General features: G+C 39.3%; 1 protein-coding gene across 1 annotated transcript; it reads left to right on the top strand.

Annotated features, from left to right (window-relative positions):
* Window positions 1–2276: 2276 nt before the first annotated feature.
* cd247 (CD247 molecule) lies at window positions 2277–26819 on the top strand. The gene is made up of 8 exons (XM_033615662.2): window positions 2277–2466; window positions 19197–19294; window positions 19388–19432; window positions 19521–19583; window positions 20602–20634; window positions 20727–20783; window positions 22832–22861; window positions 22960–26819. The coding sequence occupies exons 1-8, from the start codon at window positions 2403–2405 to the stop codon at window positions 23023–23025; spliced, it is 456 nt and encodes a 151-aa protein (XP_033471553.1). The 5' UTR covers window positions 2277–2402; the 3' UTR covers window positions 23026–26819.
* Window positions 26820–27096: the final 277 nt, after the last annotated feature.

The raw sequence follows: 27096 nt of genomic DNA, 5'->3' as shown, positions 1-27096 counted from the left end.
TCAGACAAAGGACTCGTCTCTGTTCTTGTTTTATTAGATCTTAGCGCGGCGTTTGACACAATTGACCATCAAATTCTACTGCAGAGACTGGATCACTTAATTGGCCTAAAAGGTTCAGCACTAAGCTGGTTCAAATCTTATTTATCTGATCGTTTTCAATTTGTTGACGTTCGTAATGAATCATCCTTACGTACCAAAGTTTGTTTTGGAGTTCCGCAAGGTTCTGTGCTCGGACCAATCCTATTTACTCTATATATGCTTCCTTTAGGTAACATCATTAGAAATCACTCTATAAATGTCCATTGTTATGCGGATGATACACAGTTGTATTTATCGATGAAGCCAGAAGAAAGTAATCAATTAATTAAACTCCATAACTGCCTTAAAGACATAAAAACCTGGATGAGCACCAATTTCCTGATGTTAAATTCAGACAAAACTGAAGTTATTGTTCTTGGCCCCAAACAACTCAGAGACTCTTTATCTGATGACATAGTTTCTCTAGATGGCATTGCTCTGGCCTCTACCACTACCGTAAGAAACCTCGGAGTAATATTTGATCAAGATTTGTCTTTTAATTCTCATTTAAAACAAACCTCACGGACTGCATTTTTTCATCTGCGTAATATTGTGAAAATTAGGCCTATCTTGACCAGAAAAGATGCAGAAAAATTGGTCCACGCTTTTGTTACCTCAAGGCTGGATTACTGTAACTCTCTATTATCAGGTAGCTCTAGTAAGTCCTGAAAAACTCTCCAGCTAATTCAGAATGCAGCAGCACGTATACTAACAGGAACTAAGAAACGAGATCATATTTCTCCTGTTTTAGCTTCTCTGCACTGGCTCCCTGTAAAATCCAGAATTGAATTTAAAATCCTACTGTTAACTTATAAAGCTCTAAATGGTCAAGCTCCGTCATATCTTAGAGAGCTCATAGTGCCATATTATCCCACCAGAACACTGCGCTCTGAGAACGCAGGGTTACTCGTGGTCCCTAAAGTCTCCAAAAGTAGATGAGGAGCCAGAGCCTTCAGCTATCAGGCTCCTCTCCTGTGGAATCATCTTCCTGTTACGGTCCGGGAGGCAGACACCGTCTCCACATTTAAGACTAGACTTAAGACTTTCCTCTTTGATAAAGCTTATAGTTAGGGCTGGGTCAGGCTTGGCCTGTACCAGCCCCTAGTTAGGCTGACTTAGGCCTAGTCTGCCGGAGGACCCCCCTATAATACACCGGGCTCTCTCTCTCTCTCTCTCTCTCTCTCTCTCGTATCCTATTACTGCGTCTTGCTAACTCGTCCATTCTGGATGTCACTAACTCGGCTTCTTCTCCGGAGCCTTTGTGCTCCACTGTCTCTCAGATTAACTCATATCACAGCGGTGCCTGGACAGCGTGATGTGTGTGGTTGTGCTGCTGCCGTGGTCCTGCCAGATGCCTCCTGCTGCTGCTGCCATCATTAGTCATTAGTCATACTTCTACTGTTATTATACACATATGATTATTGTCACACATGTATACTGCCAGATATTAATACATACTTTCAACATATTGTACCACAGTAGCCAGAACTATAACTATAATATTATTACTTTCATTAATGATGTTGTAAGCTACTGTCATTACCTGCATCTCTCTCTCTCTCTGTCTCTCTCTCTGTCTCATTGTGTCATATGGATTACTGTTAATTTATTATGCTGATCTGTTCTGTACGACATCTATTGCACGTCTGTCCGTCCTGGAAGAGGGATCCCTCCTCAGTTGCTCTTCCTGAGGTTTCTACCGTTTTTTTTTTCCCTGTTAAAGGGTTTTTTTGGGGGGAGTTTTTCCTGATCAGCTGTGAGGGTCATAAGGACAGAGGGATGTCGTATGCTGTAAAGCCCTGTGAGGCAAATTGTGATTTGTGATATTGGGCTTTATAAATAAAATTGATTGATTGAATTGATTGATTGACCATGTTTCTACATTTATAAACCTTTAATATTACGACACAGTCTCCATGCTGTGATCAGATGTTCTGGTTCATATGCTTCAGTTAATTTAACTTCAGCCTGTTACAGATTCTACAGATATGAGACGTTAGAAGATTCTACAGGAAGTGACATCACAGTGAGCTCAAACACCGGCACTGTGTCTGTGTGACAGAGTTTAAATCAGTTTATTTAACAGGTTAAAATCATAAATCTGTCTTAGAGGACATTTTGTCTTTGTCCTCTGGTCTGTCAGATCTCACCCTGAGGTCAGACGACAGATATAAACGTGTAAGAAAACACAGAGTTGAGATGTGATGTGTGGGAGTCGACAGAGCGTGTCACCTGCCATACAGCAGCTCCTCACCACTTCCTGTTCCACTTACAGATGACACCAGAAGAAGAAGAAGACGAGCGTTTGGTTCAGTTGACTGAAAATGGAGCTCCAGACGTGGACGTGTGTCCTCCTGCTGCTACTTGCCGCCACTGTACCTCTGGCAGGTAGGACGACTCAAATGGTGTATAACCTTGTGTTAAAGATTCAAAGATGTCTCCACTTCCTGTCTCACTGCTTCACCTCCAACTTTAGTTATGAAACCTTTGAAATTAAGTTTATCACAAACAGGAAGAAAAATTAAATTTAAATACGACTCATTATGTTTTAAATAACTTTATGGCGAGATGTTTAAGATAAATGCAGCTGCTGCTGAGACGGCGTGACTTCGTCCTGACACGTCTCTGAACATCACAGGAACTTTACCTGCTCTGAAAACATCACAAACATTAGTCTTAAAGTTAAGTTAATATATATTTAATAAGCTGTGTGAACTTTGATTAAAGGGGGGAAACTGCTCTGAGGTCTCAAACGATCGAAACAACAACGACAGCAGAGGTAGCAGGTTGGTGTCGGCCATGTTGGAGGATGGAGGATGGCGGCTGGCGTCTCAGCTCCAATCCGCTGCTGCTGCTGTCGTTAAACCTCCATCTGACTTTAAATCTTCAGACACATTTTTACTGACGGAACATGTTGACAAACCACAGACTGAGTGTTTCAGAAGTTTCAGACTCAAACTGTGTCAGAGGAAACGCCGCAGCCCGCCTTCGTTACCCAACGTTCAGCTGCTGTGATCTGCACTCAGTCAGCAAACACAATTTATTAATGGAACCAACAGAGGAAACTACTGGGTTTATTCTGTAGTTGCAGGGTTTATAGATTTAACTAAAGCATGTGACACCATGAAACCATGAGCCATGACATAGCACTGACAAAACTGTGTGAGACACAGGCAGCTGTTTGTGAGACATAACTGTGGGGTCCCACAGGGGTCAGTGTTGGGACCATAAATGATACGTGTGTATGGTGTCCAGGAAATTAAAATGAGTTTTATTGGCAGATGACATCAACGCTCTGTGTTTCCGCAGCAGCGTTTAAAGTGAAGTGATTTGTGGAACAAGCTGAGCACAGATTTTAATCAGTTTTTATTGTTGTCAGATATATAGACGAGGAGGAGGACAGGTTGTGTTATTGATTGTGTGGAGGTTCCTGCACTGGAAATAAACTGGGTTCATTACTGGTTTATTTAAACAGACTGGGGACGGTTTTACATCAGTTGTAAATAAACCTGTTGACATAGAACATGAGTTAAAAGAAGAAATGTCAGAACGAGGCAGCAACTCTTCAGATCACCTAAACATAACACCAACAAATCATTTCAGACATCGACTTCCACAGTTTGAAATATGACACAGACGTCACGCTGTGATCAATAAATCCGGGTATCAGAGCAGTGTGTGAGTGTTGATATGTTTCAGTGTGTCAGACGTCCTGAGTGCACCTGTGGATCCTCTGCGCGCTCTGTGCTGTTCATTATGAAACTAACACAGGCTCCGCCCCCTCTGTGACCTCATGAAGGACGTGATGACCCACCTGTATTTATAACAGATGTGAAGATAAATCCTGTCACATGTTACAGGCGTGTTTCTCAGACACATGTGCAACAGCTCAGTGTTCATCTCATATTTTATACATGTGTGTCACAAATTCAGTTTTGACTTTTAAACTCCTGTCAACGTTTGTTTACCTTTAAAACCTGATAAACATTAAAACAACATGTCAGATGAGCAGAGAAGCGTCAACAGCTACAGACATTAAAGTGTTTTTATTTACACAGAAATTAACAACAACAACAGTAATAATAACAATAATTTACAGAAACATTTTGTTCAGAGAAAATGTCCAGTGAAATATTAGAATAAGGGGATTTTTAAGGGGGTTTCAGGGATTTATCCCGTAAAATAAATAATGAGATTAAAGGCCATTAAGTGACTGAGAAACATCTCGAAACACCTTTAACCTGAGAGATAAGGGTCTTTATAAGGGTAAGTTTGAACTCTGTAAAGTGCAGTTCAGACCAAAGATCGGTGACAAGATTAAATGTTACAGAGAAACGTTACAACAGTGTTTTTACAATGTAATAGAACCTTACAGAGAAACGTTACAGCTGTGTTTTTACAACCTAACAGAAAGTTACAGCAATGTTTTTACCACGCAACAGAACGTTACAGAGAAACATTACAGCTGTGTTTTTACAGCATTACAGAACGTTGCAGAGAAATGTTACAGCGATGTTTATACAACGCTACAGAACATTACAGAGAAATGTTACAGCTGTGTTTTTACAACGTTCTGTAGCTTTGTATAAACATTGCTGCAACGTTTCTGTGTAACGTTCTGTAGCGTTGTATAAACACCGCTGTAACGTTTCTCTGTAACGTTCTGTTATGTGGTAAAAACATCGCTGCAACGTTTCTCTGTAACGTTCTGTAGTGTTGTATAAACATAGTTGTAACGTTTCTCTGTAACGTTCTGTAACGCTGTAAAAACACCGCTGTAACATTTCTCTGTAACGTTCTGTTATGTGGTAAAAACATTACTGCAACGTTTCTCTGTAACGTTCTGTTACGTGGTAAAAACACCGCTGTAACACTTCTCTGTAACGTTCTGTTACGTGGTAAAAACATTGCTGCAACGTTTCTCTGTAACGTTCTGTTACGTGGTAAAAACACCGCTGTAACATTTCTCTGTAACGTTCTGTTATGTGGTAAAAACATTGCTGCAACGTTTCTCTGTAACGTTCTGTTACGTGGTAAAAACACCGCTGTAACATTTCTCTGTAACGTTCTGTTATGTGGTAAAAACATTACTGCAACGTTTCTCTGTAACGTCCTGTTATGTGGTAAAAACACCGCTGTAACACTTCTCTGTAACGTTCTGTAATGTTACAGAGAAACGTTACAGCGGTGTTTTTAAACGTTACAGAACGTTACAGTTGTGTCCTGTTTAAACTCATTGTGAATCTTTATTTTGAATTCAAACTTGCAAAGATTAAAAGTTATGTTCAGTTTACATCAAACAGGAAGTGAATTTTCTCGTTATCGTGTTACCTGTAGAAGTTTGTACTCTACAGTGTTTTGTGTTGACTCACTTCATACGCACAAATGACATCATATGTGTGTTTATAATTGCTGGATCGATGAGTGAACTCCCACAGGTCAGCGTCATACGTTCCCAGAGTATGTCAATGCTGATTGGCTATCGTGGTGTGAATCAGTTGCTGAAGTTCAGCGCTCTCACGAATAACTTTAGGATGTGAAATCACGCTACTCGCTTTATACTTAAGTATTTTGTGTCATTTGCATCGCATCAGTCGCAGAGCTTGGTGGGTAATCGCAGTGTCGTCTGTGAACAGAGGAATCTTAGCTGGGTTTATAACAACAGGAACGGATCCCTGTGGGACACCGTACTTTACTGAAGGTGAAGCTGAGTATTATCTCATAACAACTGTTTCACTTCAACTTCTACAAATGGAGGGACAGAGGATGGACCACAGCCGCCCTGAGTGGGCTCCGATTCACATACCAAGACTTTCAGGTGCTCTGAAGGAGCGCCCTCAGAAAAGGAAATATACAGTGATAAAATTAGTTCTAAAAATAAATAAATAAGTAAATAAATAAGTGAATAAATAAATTAATAAGTAAGTAACTAAATAAACAAGTAAATAATAGTGGAAGTGAAGTGATACTTGAGTCTGACGCAGCTGTGATGACTCGACCACGAGCAGCGAGGCATCATCGGTTCAGGAAGCAGCTGTGTGGTTTGTCTTTAAAGCTGTGATCATGTGATCATGTGACCCGGGCTGCGGTCTGACTGAAACAAAAAGAGATGGTGGTTTTGGTCGTTGTCATGGAGACGAAAGCTGCTGCTGAACTCAGAACTGGTTCACACCTTGTTAAAGATTAATCATGTTCAGTCTGTTAGACTGTGAGTGTATCTGTCAACCCGCTGCGTCTGCGATAACAACCGAACACTGATGAGACGTGAAGCCCAGCGATTTAACCAGAGAGGAGGAGGAGGAGGAGGAGTCTGAGGTGGTGTCCTGGATTTGACTTCAGGTGTTTGACTCTGAAACCACTGACACAAACTGACACTTTTCTTAAACCTCCGTCAGCTGTTCACGATGATGATTTACCCTTAAAATGACCCTTAAATACATGTTTGGCAGAGAGGTGGGTAAAGTCTCAGTTGGGCCTTCTTGACCAGAGTAGCAGAGTTGACAGACCACTTGAGGTCCTCGCTGACGTGGAGGCTCAGGAATTCAAAGTTGGGCACCCTCTCCACCTCCTCTCCCCCTACTGTCAGTGGCAGGAGCTCATCCTGATGTTGTCTGAAGTCTGTAATTAGCTCCTTTGTCTTCTTGATGTTGAGAGACAGGTTGTTGTCTGCACATCACACAGTCAGTCTCTGCACCTCATCTCTGTAGGCGGCCTCACTGCCGTTTGAGATGAGCCTCACCACTGTTGTGTCGTCAGCGAACTTGATTATTGAGTTTGTGGGGTGAGCTGGTGCGCAGTCATACATGTAGAGGAGGGGACTCAGTACGCAGCCTTGTGGTGCGCCAGTGCTGAAGGTCAGGGTCGAAGAGTTGCGAGTGCCCAGTTTCACTGATTGTGAGCGGTCGCTGAGGAAGCCCTTAATCCACAGGCAGAGTTGGTTGCTGAGACCCAGGCCTCGCATATTTGTGACCAGCCTGCTGGGGACAAGGTGTTAAAAGCAGAACTGTAATGAACAAAGAGCGGCCCCAGAGAGGATCCCCCCTCAGTCCCTTCAGAGATCACTCTGAGGAGACTAACCTTTGGGTCTGCTGTGGGACACATTTTCTCCAGCACCTGACTGAACTGGGAGGAGCCCACTGAGCTGTTACTGTGGGGTCTGTAAATATTGTATAACTTTACATTTAACCGCTTGTCAGATATTATTCCAGAACCAGTCGTCACATGTTCCTCATTACAGGTGTCAGGGGATAAGAGTTCATTTATCTGTCAGCTGTAGTTTGTTCAGAGTATCTGAGAGGGATGAACTTTACTGATTACTTTTCTATCCTCAGTTTGTATTTCTGTGAGGAACCTGTTGAATCTGTTGAACTTAGTTTTTCAGTGTTTCCTTCTGTTGTTGTGGTAAATGTCTGAAGAGTTCAGATGTTGGGAAAATGACCTCCTGTCTCTTATTCGTTAAAATGATCTGTAGGATCTGATGTCAATAATTATGTTCGTGTTCAGACCATTTTTAAAGCGTGTGGCTTATATATAAAACTCTTATGACAGACTTTACTGGTCACTGATGAGATTTACTTTGGCAGGTCAAATATAGGTTTTTATGGTGACTCAGGTCCATGATCCCATCTGAGTATTTTATGGAGAAACATTTACAAAGGGTGATAAATACCTTCAGGGGTATCTGGCATCAGGCTGTTCTCTACATTAAGACGTTGTGTGTATGAAAAACACATTAAAATAACACGTTAAAAAGTATGTAAAAAAAAAACACGTCAAAATAACACATTAAAAAGCATGTAAAAAAAACCACATCAAAATAACACATTAAAAAGCATGTAAAAAAACATGTTAAAATAACACATTAAAAGCATGTAAAAAAAAACATGTTAAAATAACACATTAAAAAGCATGTAAAAAAAAACATGTTAAAATAACACATTAAAAAGCATGTAAAAAAACATGTTAAAATAACACATTAAAAAGCATGTAAAAAAACATGTTAAAATAACACATTAAAAAGCATGTAAAAAACATGTTAAAATAACATTAAAAAGCATGTAAAAAAAACACGTTAAAATAGCACATTAAAAAGCATTTTAAAAAACACGTTAAAAAGCATGTAAAAAAGTGAAAAAACACGTTAAAAACAAGTTTAAAAGCATGTAAAAAAACACGTTAAAATAACACATTAAAAAGCATTTAAAAAAACATGTTAAAATAACACATTAAAAAGCATGTAAAAAACATGTTAAAATAACATTAAAAAGCATGTAAAAAAACACGTTAAAATAGCACATTAAAAAGCATTTTAAAAAACACGTTAAAAAGCATGTAAAAAAGTGAAAAAACACGTTAAAAACAAGTTTAAAAGCATGTAAAAAAACAGGTTAAAAATAACACATTAAAAAGCATGTTAAAAAACACATTAAAATAACACATTAAAAAAGCATGTAAAAAACAAGTTAAAATAACACATTAAAAAGCATGTTAAAAAACACATTAAAATAACACATTAAAAAAGCATGTAAAAAAACACGTTAAAATAACACATTAAAAAGCATTTAAAAAAACATGTTAAAAAGCATGTAAAAAAACGTTAAAAACAAGTTAAAAAGTAAAAAAAAACACGTAAAAAACATTAAAAAGAATGTAAAAAAAACACGTTAAAAAACAAGTTAAAAAGCATGTAAAAAACACATTAAAAAGAATAAAAAAAACCACGTTAAAAAACAAGTTAAAAAACACGTTAAAAAACAAGTTAAAAAGCATGTAAAAAAACATGTTAAAAACAAGTTAAAAAGTAAAAAAGCATGTAAAAAACACATTAAAAAGCATGTAACAAAAACACGTTAAAAAGCATGTAAAAAAAACACGTTAAAAAACACATTAAAAAGCATGTAAAAAAACATGTTTAAAAACACATTAAAAAGCATAGTATACTGTGACTTTTGTTTCATGGTTTTTGAGGACATATTTTTATCCACCTTCTTCCTGAGGGCACAAATGTAGAAAGCATTTTAACAGGTTAGAGCATTCACACCGCATCTGTTCTACGCGCTGCTGGAGTTGTGCTGCTTTCACGAGCAAACTCGAAAATAGAGGAGATGCTGATTTTTTGCGAGCGAATGGTCACGGTATTCAACAAAACATCGACATCTACAGTGACCGAGAGAGGTCACAACAAACGCAAACTCGTGTTTAGTAGTAACACAAAGCAGACACAGACTACTTACCAATTTGTAGTTCTAAATATTACTTCTCCAAGCGTTGGAATAATCACTGGTGCGCGAACCTGTCCACCCTTTGGGTCTGAACTTATTTCTTCTTCTTTGGGGTTTATTGGAGATTTGCAAACACGGTGAACTACTGCCACCAACTGTTCAGGTGTGGTTTGTATTTTGACGGGACAGCAGTGGCTGCTGTACGACGCGTCTTTTGGTTTTGGTGTGAATACACGTGTGCTGCCGCTACGCTTGTGGACCCTTTTGCGGCCGCTACACGAACGCATCGCTTGCAGTGTAAATGAGGCCTTATGCTTTCAAACCACTACAGAAGCTATGTTTACCAAGTTTAGTGAAGGGACAGAATGTGCTTGCGTGTCTGCCAACGGGCTATGGCAAGAGTATTATATACCAAACTTGGCCAAAGTTAACCAATCTGCTGGCCGGAGATGGCGATTAGGGATTTGTTGTTTTGCAGCATGTTGTATTACACCTTGTATTCTTACGTTTGTCTGACACAAACAGCAACAGCTTTCTGTCATGATGAGGCAGATGCATCGTCGGCTCTGTGGCTCTTCTTTCTCCTGAGCGAGCTTCTGTAAACTCGCATGGACTGAGGAATGAATGACTGGACGTTATGGTAGGGTTGTGTATGGAGTCAAATACACCACAACACAAATAACATTCATGATGGTAAAACGTTACATTCTAACAAAATTAAATTTTTGGAGTCGATTGTTTATTAAACTTTTTTCGGTCATGATAAAGCTTTTTATTTATTCCACAGCTCCCGTGAAAAGTGTTTCCCTTCGGTTCTATTTACATGTAGCACCCAGTTCATGTGGATACTCACAACTCCCGCCCCCTTTCCGCAATTGGCTGTTCCAAACGAGCTATGTTTGAAAGAGAATGGAATTGGCTACGCCCATTTTCCACGAGTTGAGGCGTATTCCTCCAGACTAGTCCAAGCTAAATTTTTGTCTTCAGCAACTGTGTGTTGAACATGTGACTAGAACAAAAAGGGATTGTTCCTGTTGCCATGGTTACCATTGATATGAGAAATAAAACTACAATAGTTTGAATCAGAATTATCAGAAGAGAATGACACGTAGACTGACAGGTCTGTCACTCAGCGTCAGTACATCTTATCCCTGTCTTTCCCCGTCGGACACCATTCTCAACCTACATTAGAAAATAACTTTACAGTCTGAGTCGTCTCCACACTGGATGAGAAGAGACGGTTTAGTTCCTGTGGGTTCGGTTAAATAGAGTGACACATCATCAGCGTACGGAGATATCTTATGTTCTTCTTCTACTACAGTTGGTTCTCTTCAAAATGGCGGTGGTGTGTGTTAGTGCAGAGCGTGCTGGGACATGGGAGGGGAGTACGTCTTTAAAGTGTTTATAGAAGTCATTAATGAACCCGTCAGGTCCTGGACTTTACTATTTTTTAAACCACCAGCTGCAGGTGCACAGATAAAATAAAATAGAATAAATACTGTGGCATTAAAGACGTGCAGCAGCAGCAGCTGATTATTAGAGACACAGACATGTTTTTATTTTGTTAGTTTCATACAGGAAGTATTTGAGGCGTTGTTCAGAGCTAGTCATGAACACTGAGTTTCCTCTCGACCTGTTTGAAGTGGAAAAAAACCTCTGATGACACATTTCTGATCAAAAATTAAAAAGTCTGTTTACAGTAAATGTTCATTACTCAGTTTATTATCAGCTGTGATGTTTGAGTTTACTCAGAGAAACTCTGATCGACAGTGAACGTCACACGCCCTCACACACACCTCAGTCAGATCATCTACTCAAATACAAATGTACTTTACTGAGTATTTTAGACGGTGTGTTGGCATCACTCTGCAGCTGTAGGAAAAACAGCCAACATATACTGACATCACCCAGATGTGCCCATCACCAGGACGAGGACAAAACTAACCAGAGGTCAGCTCCTTATAAAGAGCTGGATTACCCTTAAATCACTATCTGAATTACTGTCACTCCAACTCTGTTTGTACACACTGTCACATTTCATACCATGTTACCGACTTTCTGCTCTCAATCTGTGACTTTATTTCCCTAAAATTACGAATTTAATCCCAGAAAATTTCAACTTTGTGGAATTACAACTTTATTCTTGAAATGTACGATTTTTATTTCTTTAACATTTTTTTAAACTAATCCTCAGTTGTTTAAAATTAAAGGTGTTAATCAAATGGTAAATTAAAGGGTTAATTCCTGTAAAGTGACTGGTTTACTGCAATGAACTTTGGGTTTCAGTCTCAGTGAGGTGGTGACAGTGTGTTTGAGGACATTAAAGGGTAAATTAATAACTTAAAGGGTAACTCAAAGGGTTAATCAAAGGGTAAATTAAAGGGTAATTTAAAGGGTAAATTCCTGTAAAGTGACTGGTTTACTGTGATGAACCCTGATTTTTCTGTCTGTGTGACCATGGTGACGGTCTGTAGGAAACTCAGTGAATAGAAACAGACTCTTGTTGAGTCATGAAGATTTTTTAACGTTCAGATTTCCGTTAACATTGAAACACTGACGCAGAGTTGTATTTTTACTGTGACTCAGTTTAATGATCATTTTTATTCAGCGCCAGTCGAAACAAACTGAATGCCTCACCTTCATTCAACACATTGTTATAATTATTTATATAACCTGTGATTTTACACAGATACAGATAAAAAAAACATTTTTATTCAGCATCAGTGGAAACAGAAACACTTCATCTACTCTCAACACCTCCACTTTGTTCACCACATCATTATAACACATATATAAACAACCAAATTAGATCAGCAGGTATCAGGAGCTTCTTAAGCTTCCTGTCAGAATAAATAACTGTTGTATTTTAACAGTGTTGAGGAAAATGTGCAGTAAAACCACCGATGATACTGCTGAGTGTGTGTGTATTAATCCAGAGACAGAACAGCAGCTTTAACAGCCTCATTTCAGAGCCATCAGTTCAATCAATCAATCAATCAATTTTATTTATAAAGCCCAATATCACAAATCACAATTTAGCTCACAGGGCTTTACGGCATACGACATCCCTCTGTCCTTATGACCCTCACAGCTGATCAGGAAAAACTCCCCCAAAAAAACCCTTTAACGGGGAAAAAAAAACGGTAGAAACCTCAGGAAGAGCAACTGAGGAGGGATCCCTCTTCCAGGACGGACAGACGTGCAATAGATGTCGTACAGAACAGATCAGCATAATAAATTAACAGTAATCCATATGACACAATGAGACAGAGAGAGAGAGAGACAGAGACAGAGACAGAGAGAGATGCAGGTAATAACAGTAGCTTACAACAACATTATTGAAAGTAATAATATTATAGTTATAGTTCTGGCTACTGTGGTACAATATGTTGAAAGTATGTATTAATATCTGACAGTATACATGTGTGACAATAGTCATATGTGTATAATAACAGTAGAAGTATGACTAATGACTAATGATGGCAGCAGCAGCAGGAGGCATCTGGCAGGACCACGGCAGCAGCACAACCACACACGTCACACTGTCCAGGCACCGCTGTGATATGAGTTAATCTGAGAGACAGTGGAGCACAAAGGCTCCGGAGAAGAAGCCGAGTTAGTGACATCCAGAATGGCCGAGTTAGCAAGATGCAGTAATAGGATACGAGAGAGAGAGAGCGAGAGAGAGAGAGAAGGTGCCCGGTGTATTATAGGAGGGTCCTCCGGCAGACTAGGCCTAAGTCAGCCTAACTAGGGGCTGGTACAGGGCAAGCCTGAGCCAGCCCTAACTATAAGCTTTATCAAAGAGGAAAGTCTTAAGTCTAGTCTTAAATGTGGAGACGGTGTCTGCCTCCCGGACCGTAACAGGAAGATGATTCCACAGGAAAGGAGCCTGATAGCTGAAGGCTCTGGCTCCTGATCTACTTTTGGAGACTTTAGGGACCACGAGTAACCCTGCGTTCTCAGAGCGCAGTGTTCTGGTGGGATAATATGGCACTATGAGCTCTCTAAGATATGACGGAGCTTGACCATTTAGAGCTTTATAAGTTAACAGTAGGATTTTAAATTCAATTCTGGATTTTACAGGGAGCCAGTGCAGACAAGCTAAAACAGGAGAAATATGATCTCGTTTCTTAGTTCCTGTTAGTACATGTGCTGCTGCATTCTGAATTAGCTGGAGAGTTTTTAAGGACTTACTAGAGCTACCTGATAATAGAGAGTTACAGTAATCCAGCCTAGAGGTAACAAAAGCGTGGACCAATTTTTCTGCATCTTTTCGGGTCAGGATAGGCCTAATTTTCACAATATTACGCAGATGAAAAAATGCAGTCCGTGAGGTTTGTTTTAAATGAGAATTAAAAGACAAATCTTGATCAAATATTACTCCGAGGTTTCTTACGGTAGTGCTAGAGGCCAGAGCAATGCCATCTAGAGAAACTATGTCATCAGATAACGAGTCTCTGAGTTGTTTGGGGCCAAGAACAATAACTTCAGTTTTGTCTGAATTTAACATCAGGAAATTGGTGCTCATCCAGGTTTTTATGTCTTTAAGGCAGTTATGAAGTTTAGTTAATTGATTACTTTCTTCTGGTTTCATAGATAAATACAACAGTGTATCATCCGCATAACAATGGAAATTTATAGAGTGATTTCTAATGATGTTACCTAAAGGAAGCATATTTAGAGTAAATAGGATTGGTCCGAGCACAGAACCTTGCGGAACTCCAAAACAAACTTTAGTACATAAGGATGATTCATTATGAACGTCAACAAACTGAAAACGATCAGATAAATAAGATTTAAACCAGCTTAGTGCAGAACCTTTTAGGCCAATTAAGTGATCCAGTCTCTGTAGCAGAATTTGATGGTCAATTGTGTCAAACGCCGCACTAAGATCTAATAAAACAAGTAAAGAGAAGAGTCCTTTGTCTGAAGCAATCAGAAGGTCATTTGTAATTTTAACTAGTGCTGTCTCAGTGCTATGATGCACTCTAAATCCTGACTGAAATTCCTCAAATAAATTATTATCCTGGAGAAAATCACACAGCTGGTCTACGACTACTTTCTCAAGGATCTTTGACATAAAGGGAAGATTAGATATTGGTCTATAGTTGGCTAACACCTCTGGATCCAGGGTGGGCTTTTTTAGGAGCGGTTTAATTACAGCTACCTTAAAAGACTGTGGTACATAGCCTGTTAATAAGGATATATTGATCATATCTAATATACACTGCCTGGCCAAAAAAAAAGTCGCCACCTGGATTTAACTAAGCAAATAGGTACGAGCCTCCTATTGGATAATTATTGCATGGGCGATTATCTTTCAGCTGGCAACAAGTTATTTAAGCCCAACTGGTGCAATGAGTTGCTTCTCATTTCCTAAACAACCATGTCGAAAGACACATCCCGTGGTCGTGGAAAAGATGTTAGTCTGTTTGAGAAGGGTCAAATCATTGGCATGCATCAAGCAGAGAAAACATCTAAGGAGATTGCAGAAACTACTAAAATTGGGTTAAGAACTGTCCAACGCATTATTAAAAACTGGAAGGATAGTGGGGACCCATCGTCTTCGAGGAAGAAATGTGGCCGGAAAAAAAAAATCCTCAATGATCGTGATCGGCGATCACTTAAATGTTTGGTGAGATCAAATCGAAGAAAAACAACAGTAGAACTCAGGGCTATGTTTAATAGTGAAAGTAAGAGCATTTCCACACGCACAATGCGAAGGGAACTCAAGGGATTGGGACTGAACAGCTGTGTAGCCTTAAGAAAACCACTGATCAGTGAGGCTAACTGGAAAAAAAGGCTTCAATTTGCTAGGGAGCATAAAGATTGGACTCTGGAGCAATGGAAGAAGGTCATGTGGTCTGATGAGTCCAGATTTACCCTGTTCCAGAGTGATGGGCGCATCAGGGTAAGAAGAGAGGCAGATGAAGTGATGCACCCATCATGCCTAGTGCCTACTGTACAAGCCTGTGGGGCAGTGTTATGATCTGGGGTTGCTGCAGTTGGTCAGGTCTAGGTTCAGCAACAGTATGTGCTCAAAGAATGAGGTCAGCTGACTACCTGAATATACTGAATGACCAGGTTATTCCATCAATGGATTTTTTCTTCCCTGATGGCACGGGCATATTCCAAGATGACAATGCCAGGATTCATCGGGCTCAAATTGTGAAAGACTGGTTCAGGGAGCATGAGACATCATTTTCACACATGGATTGGCCTCCACAGAGTCCAGACCTTAACCCCATTGAGAATCTTTGGGATGTGCTGGAGAAGGCTTTGCGCAGCGGTCAGACTCTACCATCATCAATGCAAGATCTTGGTGAAAAATTAATGCAACACTGGATGGAAATAAATCTTGTGACATTGCAGAAGCTTATCGAAACAATGCCACAGCGAATGCGTGCCGTAATCAAAGCTAAAGGCGGTCCAACGAAATATTGACCTTTTTTTTTGGTGGTGACTTTTTTTTTGGCCAGGCAGTGTATGAGTGTTAACTAAAGGAAAGACCTCCTTAAGTAGCCTAGTTGGGATGGGGTCTAAGAGACACGTTGATGATTTAGATGAAGAAATCACTGCGGTCAATTCTTGAAGAGAAATTGGGGAGAAGCAATCTAAATATATATTAGGTCTTACAGCTGTGTTTGAGGTTAGATAGGTACTATCTGAGGACAGGAGGTCATGAATTTTGCCTCTAATAGTTAGAATTTTGTCATTAAAAAAGCTCATAAAATCATTACTGCTAAGGGCTAAAGGAATACAAGGCTCAATAGAGCTTTGACTCTCAGTCAGCCTGGCTACAGTGCTGAAAAGAAACCTGGGGTTGTTCTTATTGTCTTCTATTAATGCTGAGTAATAGTTTGCTCTGGCATTGCGGAGGCCCCTCTTACACGTTTTGAGACTGTCTGTCCAGATTAAACGAGATTCTTCCAGTTTGGTTAATCGCCAATTCCTTTCAAATTTTCGCGATATTTGTTTTAACTTACGGGCTTGAGAGTTATACCAAGGAGCAAACTTTCTTTGCTTTGTTAACTTCTTTTTAAGAGGAGCTACAGAGTCAAGTGTTGTTCGCAGCGAGCCTACGGCACTATCGACAAGATAATCAATTCGGGAGAGGTTAAAGTCGGCACAGGAAACCTCTGTTACTGAAGGACTTGGTATTAAATTTAACGATGGAGTAATCATTTCCTTAAATTTTGTGACAGCACTATCTGATAAACATCTAGCATAGTAAGTGTTGCTGAGTGGCGTGTAATTGAGTAAAAAGAAATCAAAAGTAATCAGATAATGATCTGATAGCAAAGGATTCTGTGGAAAGACTGTTAGGTTATCAATTTCAATTCCATACGTCAGAACTAGATCGAGGGTATGGTTAAAACAGTGAGTGGGTTCATGTACACCCTGACTGAAGCCAATGGAGTCTATTAATGAGATAAACGCGGTAGCCAGGGAGTCATTATCAACGTCGACATGAATGTTAAAATCGCCTACAATAATAACTTTATCTGATTTAAGAACTAAACTGGATAAAAACTCTGAGAATTCAGATACAAATTCAGAATACGGGCCAGGAGCACGGTACACTATAACAAATAAAAGTGGCTGCGAGGTTTTCCAGGTCGGATGTAAAAGACTAAGAACGAGGCTTTCAAATGAATTATAATCTAGTTTAGGTTTAGGGCTGATTAACAGACTAGAGTTAAAAATGGCTGCAACTCCCCCTCCTCGGCCGCTGCCTCGAGGAATGTGGGTATTATTATGACTGGGAGGAGTGGATTCATTGAGACTGACATATTCATCTTGACACAGCCAGGTTTCTGTGAGACTGAGTAAATCAATATGATTATCTGATATTAATTCATTTACTAACACTGCTTTAGACGATAGAGACCTGATATTTAACAGTCCGCATTTAATTCTCCTGTTTTGTCTTTCTGTCACAGAAGAGGTTTTAATTTTTATGAGGTTGTTATGCACAACTCCTCTTTGTTTAATTTTAGATTTAAATAATTTAGGTGGTCGGGGGACAGACACCGTTTGTATAAAACTATTGCTGGGTAACTGAACTAGAAGCTCAGAGAGGCGTTTAGGACTGCGACTCTGAGTCCTGATCTCAACTCTGGGTTGTCAGGGATTTGATTTACTAATAAAAGTTTGCCAGGTTCCTAGAAATGAGAGCAGCTCCATCCAAAGTGGGATGAATGCCGTCTCTCCTAATAAGACCAGGTTTTCCCCAGAAAGTTTGCCAATTATTAACGAAACCCACATCGTTTGCTGGACACCACCTGGACAGCCAGCGATTAAATGATGACATGCGGCTAAACATGTCATCACTGGTCAGATTTGGGAGGGGTCCAGAGAAAACTATGGAGTGCGACATCGTTTTTGCATATTCACACATCGAGGCAATATTAATTTTAGTGACCTCCGATTGGTGTAACCGGGTGTCATTTCCGCCGACATGAATAACGATCTTACTGAATCTACGTTTAGCTTTAGCCAGCAGTTTTAAATTTGACTCAATGTCGCCTGCTCTGGCCCCAGGGATACATTTGACTATGGCTGCTGGTGTTGCTAACTTCACGTTTCTCAGAATAGAGCTACCAATGATCAGAGTTTTCTCCTCAGTGGGTGTTAAGCTAATGTAGCTAACAAGGCTAATAACATGCAAACAACAGCTAAGAGATTAGCAAGAAAGTCGTAAGAAGGAGGAGAGCTATAAGTGCTTAAACAGAGCTAGTGTGGGTTAAGACTTGAAGCAACTGAAGTGAGGAAAAAACAGAAAGCAAGCTGGTAGAGTTCGCTAGAGCAGTACAGAGACGCTGTCACAGAAACACCAGAAATGACACAACACGCTTACTGCAATACGTCAGCACTTTTCATACGCTGCCGTCTCAGTCAGGTCTCCACTGCAAAGAGACTGTTGATCTCAGCTGGACTCAGCTGTTTCAATTAGATCACTGAGTAACATATTTATATAGTAATACATTAATATATTTCCTCATTAAAACTTGTCTTTGTTTTCAGACTTTTTAAAGGAGGTTTTTAACAAAACTGTGGAACATAAAAAAAAAAAACACAAAAGAACCTGTTGCGTTGATCAGATTAAAGGACGACACCCACAGAGACACACACACAGTCCACTTCCTGTGAGCATGCCATGGCGACGACAGCTCAGTGAAGCTGATGTGATAATGTGAAGTTTGTTAAGGACGCTTCATTAATAAAAAAAAACTAAACACAGGAACTGGACGTCTTCCTCCCCGGATAAGCGGATGAAAATGGATGGAGGGATGGATGTAACTTTCGTTAGGTACCCAACTTTATGATTAGTATGTAGCTTTAAGTACATAACATGATGACATCGTTCGTCATGTGTGGCGCTAACTCATCATATCATACATCAGTAATCATCAGATGATATATTTTTATATTTCATGTTAAACATCTGAAGCTAAAAACAAAAAATAAAACCAGTGAAGAGAAATGAGTTTTAACTCTGTCAGTCCTGCCCACATGTTATTTTCCACATGTTCATGTCTGAGTCACACTGCGTCTGTGAAGAGTTTCTACTGTTTAATATCATTACAATTATATAAAAATAATTAAAGTGATGGTCATCTGTTTTATTAGTTATGAGTTCATGATTCAGACTCTACAAACTACATTACCCATGAGCCTCAGCTGACACTCAACATCACATTATTAAATATGGAACATGAAGCAGCTCTGTGATTGTATGTTCAGCAGTGAAATGCATCTAGGGAGTCGTATCTGACTTTGACGTTGAAATATTCTGACGCATCTTAAGTTTAGTTTTTTTCATAAACTGAATATTTAAAAAATAAAAAGATCCCCCCCTTTTCAAAATAAAAGCCTGTCCTTACTCCACAGAGGCGACAACGCTAGCCGACCCTCAGCTGTGCTACATCCTGGACGGTTTCCTGGGTCTGTACGGACTCATCATCACCGGCATGTTCATCAAGGAGAAGGTATTTTATTTTGAAAGGACTTCCTGCTGACATCATTTCCTCTTTTCCTACTTCTCACTCTGACACTCTTTTATTATGTTAAATTGTTTCCAGTTCTTCAGGAGCAAAGCGAAGCCGACCGAGGAGAGCATCTACAGCGTGAGTTCACACTTCCTGTTGTGACTTCCTCTTGGTTTTTCACAGTAAAAGTTTACATTGTGTAATGTTATGATGATGATGCGTTCAGGATCTGCAGAATCAGGACACTGAAAGTTACCAGCCGCTGATGAGAGATCCAGAGAGAGCCAGAGTGAGTTTATACCTGCATTTATACATCTATGGTTCTGTATCTGCTGTGTGTCTGCAACAAAGGTTCTCCTCTGGTTCTATGAGGAACGCTTACAGTGTCGACGAAGTTCCAACAGTGAAGCCTTTATGACCTCAGGGTCTGTCCATGGTTCTCCGAGGAACCCTAACATGACACTTAAGATCCATGAAATGATCAAAGAACTCTGACAGAGAACCACATGGTCCAACAAAAGAACCACAACAACCTCTGAGTCATGGTCAGGAACCATTAAAGAACCTGAACATAGAACCCTGACAGACCCCTGCAGGTACCTTTAAATGTCCCCTGAAGAACCTGAAACTTATTAAAGAACCCTTAATTTGATGTTTTAATTTATTCACTTCTTCAAAAACAAACGAGAACCTTACAGTATAAACACTTTCTCCATCAGACTGTTCTCATGTTTCTACATATACCTACGGAAAATTAATAAACATAACCCACATGTTACACTTGTTAGGACTGCAATCACACGACCAACGTGGTGACATGAGTGAAGAACTGTGACGAGACAAAGATTGTATAATGACGCAGGTTGACATGAGCGAAGTTTGTGTTTCAAGTGAAAGTACGTGAACTTTGGCTTATTTTAATCTAAGACATCGGCGTGTTAATCTTCTTAAACCTAACCAACCAAACGTCACATTAAGTACGCAATTTTACTTTAGATATGTAACTTTATGTTAAAACCATACATTAAGTACATAACTTTACGTTAAGTACGCAACTTTACTTTAGATATTTAACTTTATGTTAAAACTGTACGTTAAGTACATAACTTTATGTCAAGTACATAGATTTACTTTAGATATGTAACTTTATGTTATAACTGTACGTTAAGTATATAACTTTACGTTAAGTACGCAACTTTACTTGAGATATTTAACTTTATGGTAAAACTGAAACTGAGAACCTTGAAACATGGAGCCTGTGTTTCATGAGAACATGTTGGAACCTAATGTTTTCTGATGTGTTGTAGAACCGCAGGCCAACAGAGGAGGACCCGTACTCTGTGAGTTTATGATTATTCAGCTGGTTAAAATATAAAAACTAAAGTGAACTGTGGACGAATTATAAACTGATGTTTGTTCTCTTAACGCGCAGCGTCTCAACAAAACCTTCGACGGAGAATACAAAGAACTTCCTGCCAACAAACGAGAGGTCAGTCTGATCACATGCAGAACCAGGTCATACAGAACCAGGTCATACAGAACCAGGTCACACAGAACCAGGTCATATAGAACCAAGTCATACAGAACCAGGTCATACAGAACCTGGTCATATAGAACCAAATCATACAGAACCAGGTCATGTAGAACCAGGTCATACAGAACCAAGTCATACAGAACCAGGTCATGTAGAACCAGGTCATACAGAGACAGGTCATACAGAACCAAGTCATACAGAACCAGGTCATACAGAACCAGGTCATATAGAACCAGGTCATGTAGAACCAGGTCATATAGAACCAGGTCATACAGAGCCAGGTCATATAGAACCAGGTCATGTAGAACCAGGTCATATAGAACCAGGTCATGTAGAACCAGGTCATATAGAACCAGGTCATACAGAACCAGGTCATACAGAGCCAGGTCATACAGAACCAGGTCATATAAAACCAGGTCATACAGAACCAGGTCATACAGAGCCAGGTCATATAGAAACAGGTCATACAGAGCCAGGTCATATAGAACCAGGTCATACAGAGCCAGGTCATATAGAACCAGGTCATACAGAGCCAGGTCATATAGAACCAGGTCATACAGAGCCAGGTCATACAGAACCAGGTCATATAGAGCCAGGTCATACAGAACCAGGTCATACAGTGCCAGGTCATACAGAACCAGGTCATACAGTGCCAGGTCATACAGAACCAGGTCATACAGAGCCAGGTCATATAGAACCAGGTCATACAGAGCCAGGTCATACAGAACCAGGTCATGTAGAACCAGATCATACAGAACCAGGTAATATATAACCAGGTTATACAGAACCAGGTCATGTAGAACCAGATCATACAGAACCAGGTCATATAGAACCAGGTCATACAGAACCAGGTCATGTAGAACCAGGTCATACAGAGCCAGGTCATATAGAACCAGGTAATATAGTACCAGGTTATACAGAACCAGGTCATGTAGAACCAGGTCATACAGAACCAAGTCATACAGAACCAGGTCATGTAGAACCAGGTCATATAGAACCAGGTCATACAAAGCCAGGTCATATAGAACCAGGTCATATAGAACCAGGTCATGTAGAACCAGGTCATACTGAGCCAGGTCATATAGAACCAGGTCATACAGAGCCAGGTCATACAGAACCAGGTCATACAGAACCAGGTCATACAGTGCCAGGTCATACAGAACCAGGTCATACAGAGCCAGGTCATATAGAACCAGGTCATACAGAGCCAGGTCATACAGAACCAGGTAATATATAACCAGGTTATACAGAACCAGGTCATGTAGAACCAGGTCATACAGAGCCAGGTCATACAGAACCAGGTAATATAGAACCAGGTTATACAGAACCAGGTCATGTAGAACCAGGTCATACAGAACCAAGTCATACAGAACCAGGTCATGTAGAACCAGGTCATATAGAACCAGGTCATATAGAACCAGGTCATGTAGAACCAGGTCATACTGAGCCAGGTCATATAGAACCAGGTCATACAGAGCCAGGTCATACAGAACCAGGTCATATAGAACCAGGTCATACAGAGCCAGGTCATACAGAACCAGGTCATATAGAACCAGGTCATATAGAACCAGGTCATACAGAGCCAGGTCATATAGAACCAGGTCATACAGAACCAGGTCATATAGAACCAGGTCATATAGAACCAGGTCATACAGAGCCAGGTCATACAGAGCCAGGTCATACAGAACCAGGTCATACAGAACCAGGTCATACAGAGCCAGGTCATACAGAGCCAGGTCATACAGAACCAGGTCATATAGAACCAGGTCATACAGAGCCAGGTCATATAGAACCAGGTCATATAGAACCAGGTCATACAGAGCCAGGTCATACAGAACCAGGTCATATAGAACCAGGTCATACAGAACCAGGTCATACAGAACCAGGTCATACAGAGCCAGGTCATACCGAGCCAGGTCATATAGAACCAGGTTATACAGAAGGTGTTTGTTAATCATTGATGTGATATTGATTATTGATAATTGTTGATGTTTGTGTTCCAGCGTCAGAGGAAGAACGAGCAGGTGTACCAGGTGAGTTCAGTCTCTCATCATCATCATCATCATCATCATCACCTTCATCGTCATTACCTTCGTCATCTTCATCATTAATAATGTTCTCCATGTTCCAGGGTCTGAGCTCCGTCACCAGAGACACCTATGACTCTCTGCAGATGCAGCAGCTTCCTCCTCGCTAATGCATCACTTCCTGTCAGCCTCACCATTGTCTCACCGACACCATGACGATAAACAGTTTGTACTTACCCAGACAAGATCCAAAAACAAGCAAACAAACAAATAGCTTCAGCTTCATCCTCATATAAGGATGTTTTTAAGGTGTTTTTAAGGGAAGAAATAAGGAGGGTAACATTTTAAGGTATTATTTTGGATTAGTTTATGAACCCTCTTTAATTGGTTCACTTATCCATCCGATTTACTCCCAAAAAAGTCCCTTAATTTTCACCTTTAAAAAAAAGGAATGTCCTTTCAAGGGATGTGTACTTCTTTAAAAAAAACTTTACCTCTGTGGAGTGCCATTAAAACCCTTAACAATTCATTTATCCATAAATTCAGACTTAACCTGCAGTGAATTATTAAATACAGAATGAAAACCCCTTAACCTTAGCAGAATACCTTAAAAATCCATTCACAGTTAACCAGGGCCCTATTTCAGAAAGCAGGCTCAACAAAATCTGAGCCTGATCTCTGAGCTGGCTGAGCCTGAGCTGAGAAACAGAACAGCTGATCAGCATCAGCTCCATCAGCTGTGAGTATGTTCAGCCTGAGAGAGGTGTGTTCACGGCGAGCACCAACAGACATCATCAGTAGAGTGCAGATAACATGATATTCAGTGGCCGAAAGCAGAAAGCCGCTTGAACTGAGTGGGAGATTTTAATGAGTGCGAATGGCTGCAGCTGAACAGCGTGAGGTGTGATGGGAACAGCCTGCAGAGTTAATAGGTAATGTGATGTCATGTGATGAGGTCATGTGTCTAACACACAGAAACATGTTTCTATCTTAACAGTGTTCATATATTTGAATATAAGTTATTCAGCTGTAATGTGATGGAGCCCAAACACACTGGGCACAAACTCAACATCAAACACACAGATATTAAACAGACTGGTAAAAGTTTTGTTTCTACTGACTTCATTCTGTCAATATTAGGCTGAGGTTCATTTAACTGCTGTGAAATGACTTCATGTAATCTCCTTTATTCTCACATGGAGCTATTATGGGATGTTGAGTCCCATCAATGAGCCAGTTACACCGCGGAGTCTTTGAATATATGAAAAATATTCATGAATCACTGCATCATGTGTCCACGTAGATTCATTTCTCATCAACACTGACAAACCTGCAGTTCTTTTTTTAAACATTATTTTTGGGCTTTTGTTGCCTTTAATGTCAGGACAGCATAACGTTATGGGGAGAGAGGGAACGACATGTAGCACAGGACAGCAGGCTGGGTTTGAACCCGCGGCCGCTGCGTCTGATCACAGGGCATCCGCTCCATCCACTGAGCCACCGATGCTCCGTGGTAATTACTTTAATAATGGATTGTGATTTATGTCCAGGGAAAACCACAACAAGGGTCCAAAGTCTTTTCAGAGCCAGAGACACTTTTCTTACGGGCCGACAAACCGCTGTCTCTCTGATGTGTTCAGTGTCTCTGATGTTATAAAGAAAAGAATCAAAGGACAATGCATAAAATGTGCTGTGATGATAATGTAAATCCAGGATGTGTAATATGTGATATATGTGGGTGGAACAGATTGTTAGATAAATGATAGAGTGTGAGGTCAAACAGTATCTTTCATATAGACACTCCTCCAGGGAGACATCCAAACAGGCTCTAATCACCTTCTCCTTACACAACAGCCTCTGAATACACTGGGCCTCAACCTCCACCACTTCATTCACTAAAGGACACACCATGTTTCTACTTCCTGCTACACGCTCAGCCTCAGGCTGACATGAAGCAAACCTGTGACTCAGCAGGTTATGTTGCCATAGTAACTGACTCAGGGTTACACTGAACTGGCTTTGTGAAACAGAAAACTCAGAGTTTCATCTCAGGCTGAACAAACTCAGAGTTTTCACTGATCCTGCTCTCTGAAATAGGGCCTTGCAGTTAAGTATTAAATACTGAATAAAAATCCCTTAACACTGGCATAATAGCTTAAAAAGTAAATTCCCATTTAACCTGCAGTAAAGTATTAACCACTGAATAAAAATCCCTTAACATTGGCATAATAGCTTAAAAATAAATTCCCATTTAACCTGCAGTAAAGTATTAACCACGGAATAAAAATCCCTTAACATTGGCATAATAGCTTAAAAAGTAAATTTCCATTTAACCTACAGTAAAGTATTAAATATTGAATTTAAAAAATCCCTTAAAATGTTATAAATGTTAAATTGTGTCCTGTTTTCAGCTGTAAGGCATTTTATTAATTTTAGATGAGGACTGGACTAATAAGATAAGTGGAAATAATAATAAATGTTAAGGGGTTGTTAGAGGTGATTCTTTAAATGAACCTTTATGGATCTTTAAAGTGATCAATCGATCTGTTTTAACATCTAACAAAGGATTCTTTTTGCTGTGGTCTGTTCACTACGTCTTAAAAGCATTTTACGTTACCAACAGAGTCTGTTGATAAACAACAGAGTTTATTGATAAACAACAAAGTTTATGGATAAACAACAGAGTTTATTGGCAAACAACAAAGTTTATGGATAAACAACAGAGTTTGTTGGTAAACAACAAAGTTTATGGATAAACAACATAGTTTGTTGGTAAACAACAAAGTTTATTGGCAAACAACAAAGTTTATTGATAAACAACAGAGTTTATGGCTAAACAACAGAGTTTATAGGCAAACAACAAAGTTTATTGGTAAACAACAGAGTTTATTGGTAAACAACAGAGTTTATTGGCCAACAACAGAGTTTATTGGTAAACAACAAGGTTTATTGATAAACAAAAGAGTTTATTGGCAACCAACAGAGTTTATTGGCAAACAACAAGGTTTATTGGTAAACAAAAGAGTTTATTGCAAACAACAGAGTTTATTGGTAAACAACAGAGTTTATTGGCAAACAACAGAGTTTATTGGTAAACAACAAGTTTTATAGGTAAACAACAGTTTATTGGTAAACAACAGAGTTTATTGGTAAATAACAAACAGTAAGTGTATAAAACAGATGAGAGTATAAAAACACATAAATAAAAAGAAAGCTTAATATTGTATATTGATACTTTTGATACTTTAATCTGCGACACACACACACACACACACGTTGTTGTTCACATACGGAGACGTGAAGTAAACAGACTCAACAGCTTTTAGTTTTTTATCTTATCTTTAACCTTGTCTTTCTTTGTTTCTTTAGTTTGATAAAAATCTGGAGCGACTTTGATGTTAAAATAATAAATACAGATAAAATATAAACTGTAAGAAAAGACAAAGATTGTACTTCCTGCTGCTTCTCACGATAAAATCATTTCACCAGAGCTCATTTTAATTTGATCACAGCAGAAAAGGGAATTAAACAGATCAAATAAAAAAAAGAGCTGAAATAAATTAATTTAAAATCAATAAAGTTTTAATTAATTAGTTATAAAATAATGATGTCACAGTATATTTCTTCTGTATTTATGAACTTTACTCTGAAATGTTGCAGCTTTGAGATTTGACTGTAAAATTAAAAATAACGCAGCCTGAAGTTTATTTTTATTCTCTAAAAATAATTTCACTCTTTTTATTATGTAGCTTTGAGTTTTTATTTTTGTTCTGAAGAATATTTGCTTTGAATGATTTCAGCAGCTGTCGGTAAAATCTGAATTAATACCGAAATATTCAGTTGTTGTTTTTGTTGTTCTGATATTTTCCTGAGAATTTTGTCCTGAATGAACTTTTAGCTTCATGTTTATGCTGTAAAAGCTTTTTTTCTGATTTTAAAATGTCTCAATAAATATATTAAAGCAGAGGAGTGTCCCGTTTTACTCGTATAAACACCTTAAGAATCATCTTTATATATCATGTAAATAACAAATAGTCATTAACAGATTTTCAACAGGATTTTAAGGGGATTTTAATATATGAACGTATATTTAAATTATATTTGATCCAGTCTTTTATGTATTGTGTAATTTTCACTCAATCAATCAATCAATCAATCAATCAACCAATTTTATTTATAAAGCCCAATATCACAAATCACAGTTTGCCTCACAGGGCTTTACAGCATACGACATCCCTCTG

This window comes from Epinephelus lanceolatus, chromosome 24, assembly GCF_041903045.1.
Source record: "Epinephelus lanceolatus isolate andai-2023 chromosome 24, ASM4190304v1, whole genome shotgun sequence".
In the NCBI taxonomy this organism is placed as follows: Eukaryota; Metazoa; Chordata; class Actinopteri; order Perciformes; family Serranidae; genus Epinephelus; species Epinephelus lanceolatus.
This window is presented reverse-complemented; position numbering and strand designations above follow the sequence as displayed.

Bases quoted from the DNA above. Each gene is read 5' to 3' on its own strand.
- cd247 (XM_033615662.2), top strand. From the start codon at position 2,403: ATGGAGCTCCAGACGTGGACGTGTGTCCTCCTGCTGCTACTTGCCGCC. The intron at 19,584-20,601 runs GTGAGTTTATAC...GATGTGTTGTAG, and splicing joins GAGATCCAGAGAGAGCCAGA to AACCGCAGGCCAACAGAGGA. The intron at 22,862-22,959 runs GTGAGTTCAGTC...TCCATGTTCCAG, and splicing joins AGAACGAGCAGGTGTACCAG to GGTCTGAGCTCCGTCACCAG.